Source organism: Anopheles merus, chromosome 2L (genome assembly GCF_017562075.2).
Source record: "Anopheles merus strain MAF chromosome 2L, AmerM5.1, whole genome shotgun sequence".
NCBI classification, from domain to species: domain Eukaryota; kingdom Metazoa; phylum Arthropoda; class Insecta; order Diptera; family Culicidae; genus Anopheles; species Anopheles merus.
The window spans coordinates 36,937,290-36,946,757 of NC_054083.1; the positions used below are offsets into that span (position 1 = coordinate 36,937,290).

General features: G+C 49.0%; 2 protein-coding genes across 3 annotated transcripts; one reads left to right on the forward strand and one right to left on the reverse strand.

The window, feature by feature from the left end:
• Window positions 1-1,141: 1,141 nt before the first annotated feature.
• Window positions 1,142-2,100, forward strand: LOC121593154 (collagenase-like). Its single transcript, XM_041915273.1, has one exon. It carries the CDS (start codon window positions 1,231-1,233, stop codon window positions 2,011-2,013), a length of 783 nt encoding a protein of 260 aa, XP_041771207.1. The 5' UTR covers window positions 1,142-1,230; the 3' UTR covers window positions 2,014-2,100.
• Window positions 2,101-2,362: 262 nt separating this feature from the next.
• On the reverse strand, window positions 2,363-7,564 carry LOC121593152 (GA-binding protein subunit beta-2). 2 transcript variants are annotated; one of them, XM_041915271.1, is made up of 7 exons: window positions 7,458-7,564; window positions 6,666-6,930; window positions 6,463-6,579; window positions 6,193-6,390; window positions 5,916-6,122; window positions 5,061-5,845; window positions 2,363-4,991 (listed from the first exon to the last, which is right to left on the reverse strand). In XM_041915271.1, exons 2-7 carry the CDS (start codon window positions 6,765-6,767, stop codon window positions 4,307-4,309), a joined length of 2,094 nt encoding a protein of 697 aa, XP_041771205.1. In that variant the 5' UTR covers window positions 6,768-6,930; window positions 7,458-7,564; the 3' UTR covers window positions 2,363-4,306. The 2 variants fall into 2 exon arrangements, with proteins under 2 accessions (XP_041771205.1, XP_041771206.1); XM_041915272.1 differs by lacking the exon at window positions 7,458-7,564 and adding an exon at window positions 7,349-7,451.
• Between the last annotated feature and the right edge of the window lie 1,904 nt (window positions 7,565-9,468).

Below are 9,468 nucleotides of genomic sequence, written 5' to 3' on the forward strand. Positions count from 1 at the left end.
GTACGTGTCGTACGACGTAAAGAATCGGATAAATTTCAAAATATAAACTAAATACTGGACGAATAAACTAACATACAAATAGAAAACCAAGGTAAGACTTTTTGAAACAATCAAGAAAAATAATATAATCGAAACACTGAACGAATTTCCTTTTCTCTAGGCCCTTGAATTTGTAACATTCAATTATACTCTTCTTTTATTTTATTCGCTCCACGAACCCTGCATACGACTTTGATTGTGTTGGTGCGCTGTAAAATTGGTACAACTAATTTGCGGATAGATGGCGCTACTACTGCAGAAATGCAAAAAATTGAATCTCTTCCACAGTCCGTTGCAAAAAGGGGTTGCGATCAACAATTCTTCGGCAAATGGATGCTAAACAAGTGAATGTTATATTTTTCCAATAATTTTGAAAGCCATTGAAAGCTGATTTCAAAATGTCGCATGATTTCAAAACTTTAATCGTTGGCATTGTGCACGTTTTGACTACATCTAAAGCACAGAAGAAGTTGAAATTAATCTTCCATTTTAGACTTTAGTCCCTCTTACTATTCCCCTCGCACATGCACACATGGCAAATCACATTTAATGCAACGCGCTCAGACAGCCCAAGGACGTGGAAATCCACATCCACACTTCACAGCACGACACTTGACTAATTAAGATTCCAGTAGGCACTCATTGATGCCAACCAAATGCGAAGGAATTAATGTAACCACTGCCCGAGCATCAAGTGTTGGAGTGAATTAGAATTTATTGCGCTAAACACGTACCGAATTGATAAACGAATAGGAACTTGGTATGATTCAAATTTTGATTTAAGGAATTTTGCAAAAAAAAGCAATGCATTATTTGCAATGGTACTCTTCCGCTTCAGTTCCGGAAGCTCTCAAGAGCAACATAGCACTTGAATATGGGCACATTATGTATCGATGTGGACAGAAGACACTTTCCCCGCGGCATTTCCAACACTCATCGGGAATGGGTCAATGAACAACAAACAAAGTACTTCGCTTCTTGACCGTCTACACTTCAACCTGTCTCGACATAAGCTGCAATCTGCCACGAAGTTCTAATCGAGATCTTATCGCCCAAGGAACGAGACTACCGTTGGATGGGATCGATTATAAAAAGAAAGTTCTCCCCAATGGTAGGCCACAGTTCGTTCGTCCGTCCTCCATCGCAGAGGCTCCCCCAAGCAGTGTGTTAAAGTGTGTTGAAGTGCACAAAATGCAACCGGCAACTTGCGCCCTTGCTCTGCTCGCGTTGGTGGCTTCGGTCGCCCAGGCCGCTCCCCACGGCGGTATGCGGGTGGTGAACGGTGAAACGGCCAAGCTGGGCCAGTTCCCCTACCAAGTTCGGCTCACGCTGCACGTCGGCAACGGCCAGCAGGCCCTGTGCGGTGGCTCGCTGCTGAACGAGGAGTGGGTCCTGACGGCGGGCCACTGCGTGATGCTGGCGAAGTCGGTCGAGGTGCACCTCGGGGCGGTCGATTTCAGCGACAACACGAACGACGGCCGGCTGGTGCTGGAGTCGACCGAGTTCTTCAAGCACGAAAAGTACAACCCACTGTTCGTGGCGAACGATGTCGCGCTGGTGAAGCTGCCCAGCAAGGTGGAGTTCAGCGAGCGCGTCCAGCCCGTCCGGCTGCCGACGGGAGACGAGGACTTTGCCGGCCGGGAGGTGGTCGTCAGCGGCTGGGGCTTGATGGTGAACGGTGGCCAGGTAGCGCAGGAGCTGCAGTACGCCTCGCTCAAGGTGATCCCGAACAAGCAGTGCCAGAAAACGTTCAGCCCGCTGCTGGTGCGCAAGAGCACGCTGTGCGCGGTTGGCGAGGAGCTGCGCTCGCCCTGCAATGGTGATTCCGGTGGTCCGCTGGTGCTGGCGGAGGATAAGACGCTGGTCGGTGTGGTGAGCTTCGGCCATGCGCAGGGCTGCGACAAGGGCCATCCGGCTGCGTTCGCACGCGTTACCGCCTTCCGGGATTGGGTGAAGAAGCACACCGGCGTGTAAGCTTTGAACAGGACAGGAACTGAAAATGTTCAATTTTCCCTTAAAAGGAGAAGGAAGTAAAGAGAAGCGCAGGCATTGAAAATGAAATGCATCCGTGGTTTTTTGTTTATTTAGAGTTTACATTCTACCGAAACACTTGCGTGAGGAGGGCTTGCGTTTACGCAGACGCACACCCGCGCACGCTGCTGCTGCATGGAAGCCACGTTATAAGTCGTTCCCTTCTGCTTCGCTCCCGCCGTTCCACGGCAAACGGTTGCTTGTTGAGAAGAAATCTGTATCTCCTCTCCCTTCCCCCCTTCAAACACGTTACTTAATCTGTTTTCGACTTGTTACAATAAAAAAACCGAAGTAAGGCGATGTTACGTAAAGTTACATTTTACAAAACAAGTTTAGCGGCTTAATTTCTATATGTACAAGAGAAGAAAAAAAAAGATGAACCCTTTTGTGAGGAACAATGACAGAGAGATAAAGGGAGAGACAGAGAGAGAGAGAGAGTTACATGAAGAAAGCGCATCCCCCTCTACCCTATCTCCCACTTCTCTTCGATTATTGCTTACGATTCTAACGAATTCTAGCCCGATTCTTTTACGCTTTTCCACCCGCTTAAACATCTGCCTGCCAAAAAAAACAACAAACAATGCAACACAGCGCTGTGAGCGCATTGGTGGTGATTTTGTGACCTACCTGTCCATCTATCTGTCTTCTACCTTACTAGGCCTCTTATTAGTATACAGGGTTTTCCAAGGGGTTCTTATAGCTGTGGGACACTTCCTTGACTCTTTCTAAAGGGAAGTGGATATCATATGACGGGAATTGTACTCTCTTGGACAGCCTCCTTGGAAATTCCTGTTGGACTTGTCCAACAAGCATGCTGTAAAGTCCAATTCCCATTACATTAAGTTCATTTCCCGTACGAAACAGTCAATAAACTGTGTCCCACAGCTATAAGAGCTCCTGGAAAGCCCCCTGTAATGTATAATCTGATTCTTGCACCCCCTCTTTTTATTTGGGTGCATTTTGGTGGCAATTTCAACTTGGAAACTGCAACAAACGGCTGAACAAATTGCCGAATGAACTTTTGTGTTTCGTTTAGACGTGGTCGCGAAATTGCTCAATAAATGCAAACGATTGTAAGTAAATTTGAGGTGTTTAGTAGCTGTTCACTTTCATTGTGATTGGCTTGGTGTTTTGTTTTAGTAATTTTGAAACCAAAAAAAAAGCAATCACACAATTAGTATCATGATCATACGGCAATTTCGCCCTTTCTCTTTTGTGTTAAACAAACGATCCGCAAAAGCGTCATAAACGAACGCAAAAGAAAGCACATCTATTTGCTGCTTGTTGCAGTTAGTTTCCTCCGTTGCTTCTGCACAGTCCCTAGCGCTATAATTTAAAACCAACAACTCCTATACAGCTTATGATGTGGTGATGGTGGCAAAATTTCACTTTCTTTTCTCACTTTCTCGCACGCGGTTTGAATTTACATTTGAAATGGCCGTTATGATGGGAGTCGTTTTGCTGTTTCCATCGTTGACTGTTTTGTTGATTCGTTTACCTTTTACACACTATTGCTGTTTGTTATTGCTATTTCATTTGTTTGTTTGTTTGTTTGTTCCTGTTAAATCAGTACCGTCTGTGTTTGACGAGGTAGATGAAGCGATCGTTCGCTTAAATGTTGCTGTTATCGTCTCATGTTCAAAACCACGAAACTAAAATGGGTTAAATTTGCTTGTGCACGATTAAGAAATCTTCTCAAACAGAGATTCGATGGAACGGTAATTTGGAAACCTAATATGAACGCAGTGGGTTGATTATGATAACAAGAAAAGCAACAACTCTTCCAGCGGTTATAGAACCGAATCGTTGCAAGCAGAACAATGTAAACTAGCTAAAGCGTACAATCATAAGACAACGTAATTCAGCCTTTAAGTTGTGCTTAAACGAACGAAAGAGCTAAAGAGGTAAAAAATAGACACATGCAGCACCAGAGTTCAGGTATAGAAAGTAATCTCGCGTCAGGATTGTTGCCATTTCTCCCATCACTACCATCATCATCAGCAGCCAACAATGTTTCATCAACATTTCCCGAACTTGTTAACATTTTTCAACGAAATTTCGCGCGTGCCACACACGCGCTCAATTTTCTCTCCCATTTTGTTTTTTACATGCTATTCCTAAAAGGTAGTAGAGTTTTGTGTGTGTTTGTGTGTGTAAGTGTGTCAAGGTTGCACCATATACGTACGGTTACCGGTACGCGTTACGCGCAACCGTTACTGGCCGTGACACTGGGGCTTTACAGTATCTCGACCAGGCTGCCGGCGGCCGTCGCCGCCACCGTGCCACCGTCCGACCCGTGCTGCTGCTGTTTGAGCATTTGCACCTCCTTCTCCAGCTTATCGACCCGCGTCCGGTACTCCTCGTTCTGCTTCTGCGACAGGTCGAACTGTTTCCGCAGATCTTCGGTGAGCTTTTTCAGCTCGAGCAGCTGACGTTCGAGCAGCTCCACCACGAGATTGGTGGCCGCCGTCCCGCTGCCACTTTTTACCGCCGACGAGAGGGAAGAGGAGGAGGAGGTGGTGGTGGTGGTGGTGGTGTTTGTGGCCGTGTGGTGATGGTGGTTGCCCATCGCCGTCACCCGGTGGTACACGGCGCCGACCCGGGGCGACGATTCGACCGACACGACCGTATCCTGGGGCAGCTTGGTGGGCAGGGACGAGATGATCTCCATACCGGTGGCCGTCCGGAGCCGCTTCACACCGTCCGCCGACGTGATGATGTGCCGGTTGTGCCCACTGGACAGTCCGTTCGCGATGCTGTGCTTCGTCTGTACCAGGTCGCTGACGGATTTGCCGGCGGCCGCCACCACCGGAAACCGCTGGCCGGATTTCGTCATCACGATTTTGCTGATCTGCTTCGTGCCCACGGCACTACCATGATGGGACGATGGTATCACGTGCGAGCGACTGCCGACGGGGAATCTACCCAAGGGAATTGAAGATTGCATTAGCAAGCGAAGGGCAAAATAACGGCCACACAAAAACACCTACCTCACCGTGCCCGACCCGACCGGAACCTTCTTGTACTCCGAGGAGGACACCCGCTTGATGCCGCCCACCTCACCGCCGCAGATCTGTTTGAACTCCTCCGGGGAGAGGATTTTGATCACCTTGTTCGTCTTGATCGTCGGCGTCGCGCCCGTCGCGCTCGACTGGTGTACGTGATGGATGTGCGAGTGCTGCTGCTGCTGCTGATGGCCCGGTAAGCTTACCCCGAACGAAGAGTTGCCCGACGACGAGGCTTGCTTTTTAATGATTTTGATTGTCTTCGTTTTGGGATGGCTAATGGCGGTGGCGGGCACGGTCGACGATCCCGTTTGCCTCTGGGCAGGTTGCGTGTGCTGCTGTTGCTGCTGCTGGGGGTGAATGTTTCTCGTTTCTTTAAGCGCGTACTTGCCCGCCTCGGACAGCACCACCTTGCGGCCGCTCTTGATCGCGGACGTGATAAGGCTACCGGTATCATCCGACGGCATGAACGAAATGCCATGCTCCTTCAGCATCTGCAGCGTGGACGAGTCGAGATTTTTCGGATCCGTCTCCGTGCTCTGGACCAGGTTTGTTATGGCGTCGCTCAAGCTGTCGTCCTTCTCGATTAAATGGTCCGTCAGCGAGTGGTTCGAGTGGTCGGACAGCTGCGTATTGCTGTCATTGCTCAGCTCCATCGTAATGTTATCCTCGATCTCGTCGTTTTCGTTCGCGGCGGTCGGTTGGTCCGGCAGGTGGCGCTCCTTGTGCTGCTGCAGCTCGTGCATAAGACTGTCGGTCGCTTCCTTTACCTGAAAATTTGCGAGGGAAATGTGTCAGCAAACGTGTCAGCGAAAGTGCGCTCAAGCTTCTGTCCCATACCCCCACTTGTTCACTGCTTGCCGCCCGCATCTGGTTCGCCAGCATCAGTATCCGCACCAGCTCCATCTGCTTCATGTTGGTGGCGAGCAGTATCGGCGACTTGTCGAACTTGGACAGTGCGTTCGGGTCGGCACCGTGCTGGAGCAGCATTTCCACCACCTTGTTGTGCCGCTTTTCCACCGCCCAGTGCAGAGGGGTCATTTTGAGCTACAAAACAGAAAGAAGGAAATAAATCATGACACTGGTCGTCGGGTCTCTCTGGTTTGCCCGTACGCACCAAATCCTTTGCATCGACCTCGCACTTGCTGCTTAGCAACAGCTCCACTATCTCTATGTTACCATGGTAGGCAGCCAGATGCAGGGGCGTTCGGTCGACCTTGGTTTTCGAGTCCTTGCTTATGCCGGCCCTTAGCAGCGCTCGGCAGGTTTCGATGTGGTTGTGCCGTGCGGCTAAATGCAGCGGTGTTGTCCCGAGCTAGATGGTTAAGGGCAAGAAAAAAAAAACATGAAAGTATGCAATTTTTGTGTCCAAAACTGAATCTCTTACCCAGTCAGCGGTGAACGGTGCACCGCGGCCCATCAGCTCGAGCACCTTGGGTGTGTTGCCGGCCCGGGCGGCCTGCAGCAGAGCCTTCCCGAGATCCGTTATCACCGTTTGATATTTCTAAACATCGCGACAAGACCACACGAAAGCGAGAAGCGTTAGTAAAGGCCTGGCGGAAGGAAGCGTTCCCCGCCCCGTACACTTACACCACCGCCGATGCTGTTGGTAAACTTCTCCATCGATTCCTCCGAATCATTGCTGGTGATCATATCAACGCCAACGTTGTCGAAGATCTTCTCCATAAACATGGTTGCTGTACGGGCTGCGCTTCACGGGAAAGCACCGTCCGGTACGTTAGCGAGCCGCGACCGCCTTCCGTAATGTTCCCCTCCCTCGACGACGACAACGATCGTGCGCTGAGCAGTGCAACGGCCGGAAACACCGAGTGCGTCGAAATGAAACAGAAGTAACCTGCAACGAGCAAAGCGACCACTGCAATCAGTGCACCAGTTTCTTCACCCTCACTTGCACAAAGAGACTGCGAACACGCGAAAGGCAGCAGAAAAGCAGAAAATCCAGTTTCCATCCAGCCGCCTGCCCGCTGGTTGCCCACTGCATTCCAAGACCCTGCCAGCGATGGACCTTTCACCCCGCAGACTAGCTAGTGGATTGGAACCGATTTCCTCCCTGTATGAGAAACGGCCTGTCCAGCAGGGGTCACCGGCACAAGCACTGTCCAACACCTATTCCAGCCCACGTCTGGAACGCCTTTCGGGGGACGACTGAATCGTGATTCAGTATTTTCGTGCACGAAATGGTTTCTTTAGGCGTCCGCAACTGTGCACTGTGCGGATGTGGAGCGGAAGTGAAATTGGAAATGGAATTGTACCGGAGCGCCGCCCGCTGGAGGGCAGCCTGTGGCGGGACTCTGCACTCTGGCACGGGCTTCCGCTGGCGGGCAATGCACTGCGCTTGGGGGAGAAGAACGATTTGTTTACCACTAAGAAAAAGAATTTCCTCGGTCGGCACGGTTTTGGCGTACATTGAAAGGTTCTATTTGTGTATTCAATATTTTGACAGTTCGCGTTGTTCGCGTTGGTGTTTGAAGGTGGAGAGGGGGAGAGGTTTTTTTCGTGCTCTTCTTCAGCCTGCGATCAGAGTGGCCAGAAATACCGATTTATCTGTATTCCTACCGATTTTTTATATGCCTACCGATTCATAGATGACCGCCCTAAAACTACCGATTTTCCATTTATCCTACCGAAAATCACAGATATTTGATTTTTCAGTCGTTTAAGCTAAATCTGTGGCGCTTGGAATACTGTTTCAAGGATCGATATCCTCATTTGTTACTCATTTGTTACGCGTTTTCAACATTACTCCTGCCGAATACCGCCAAAATAATCTGGCCACTCTGCCTACAATGCATGCGCACGGTGGGAGTAGGCTGGCGGTCATGTGGCACTGGCAGTATGAGCAGAGTGGCCAGATTATTTTTGCGGTTTTCGGTAGGCGCATCAAAATTTTATCGGTAGTTTTCGGTAGGAGTTTAAGATTATTTCAGTAGTTTTCGGTAGGCTTTGAAGTGTTGAGCGGGGGGGGGGGGGGGGGTTGTCGTAGATGGAAGCTAATCTGTCCCATGAGGAACAGCACGAGAAAATAACATCTTTCATTTATTTACAGGAGATAGTTTAGATTTGGTTCATAGCGCCCGCTGCGCAAAGCGACGGAAGAAATCAACCCAAGTGCCACAAATCCACTAAACGACCACTAAACGGCTTCTAAACGCCTCAAATTCTCTACCTAAACGGAATATAGAAAGACTTCGTTTAGCAGACGGCAAACGACTCATGCATTCTAAAAATAGCAAAAAAGCTGGTGGCGCCATCTGTTTGTGGGATACCCAACCTGTGGAGCTTCCTCGCTTGGAGGAGAGCTTTCTCATTTCCTCTGTACTGTTGTATGGTTTCGCATTGAAGTTATGCATCGCTAGAACTAGAACGGCGATACGATTGTTTAAATACTAAACTCCAACGAAAACCACCAGTACTGAAGCAAGTGAGATTTGAGTAATGGTCGTTGGTGTTGATACCCACGTATCTGACCACACGACCATTCATATAGATTTTTGCTCAGAAAGTTATAAGGCTATATAGGTCATTATAAGATGAAACTTGTCGAAACACATTGCAAGAAAAGGATAGCAATATAATGATGAGTTGTAATACGCCATCTATTGATCAAACCAATGAAGCTGTGAAGCTTTCATTTTTTTCCTATGGATATTCAATTTTCCAGTCGTTTAAGCTTAATCTGTGGCGCTTGGGAAGGCGTTCAGAGAATTTTATCATGCCTCCCGCTGCGCAAATTCGAGCAGTTTTCTGCGTACCCGCTGCGCAAAGCGACGGAAGAAATCATGCCGTTCGGAGAATTTTATCATGCCATCTTTTTCCCTCCAACGGCAAATTTGTCAAGCAGCTCGTCGAGCTACCCGTCCCTGGCTCCGCCTCGTACCCCTCGCCTGAGCGCGCTGTTGAAGGTTTGGATGTGTTAGTGCGTCAGACGGCCAATCGCTGTCAGCCGTCGTCCGTGCTTTTCCCCTCCATAGCGCCATCTCTTTCTCACGTGTGGTCAATGCTCGCGAGCTGTTGTGGCGCCTAAAAATGCCGTTAACAAACATTGCGGCGATGAAGTTGCATTTTCACAAATCAAACAAAAAAAGCGCAATAAGTTCAATTGCTGCAATGTAAAAATGACTAAGGAATCGCTAGCTAACGCTGGAGGGTTTGCTGTGAAACGCGCTGAATCCTAATTCGCATTAACACGTTCATCCCGGCGCTGATTTTCATCAACTTTCCTTTCCACCAGCACCTAGAACGCAGGCTGGAAAGTTCACTGGCAGGCAGTGGGGCCTGCCATCGATCTGAACGAGTTAAGCATTAAGCATAACTTTGTTACACTAAGCTTTTGCTTTCGTATGTTGTATATTACACAGATATGCTGAGCCGT

Excerpts from the sequence above, each read along its gene's own strand:
- LOC121593154 (XM_041915273.1), top strand. The coding sequence starts at position 1,231 with ATGCAACCGGCAACTTGCGCCCTTGCTCTGCTCGCGTTGGTGGCTTCG.
- LOC121593152 (XM_041915271.1), bottom strand. The coding sequence starts at position 6,767 with ATGTTTATGGAGAAGATCTTCGACAACGTTGGCGTTGATATGATCACC. Across the intron at positions 6,123-6,192 it reads AGGTCGATGCAAAGGATTTG|CTCAAAATGACCCCTCTGCA; the intron begins GTGCGTACGGGC and ends TCTGTTTTGTAG. Across the intron at positions 4,992-5,060 it reads GTCGGGTCGGGCACGGTGAG|ATTCCCCGTCGGCAGTCGCT; the intron begins GTAGGTGTTTTT and ends TCCCTTGGGTAG.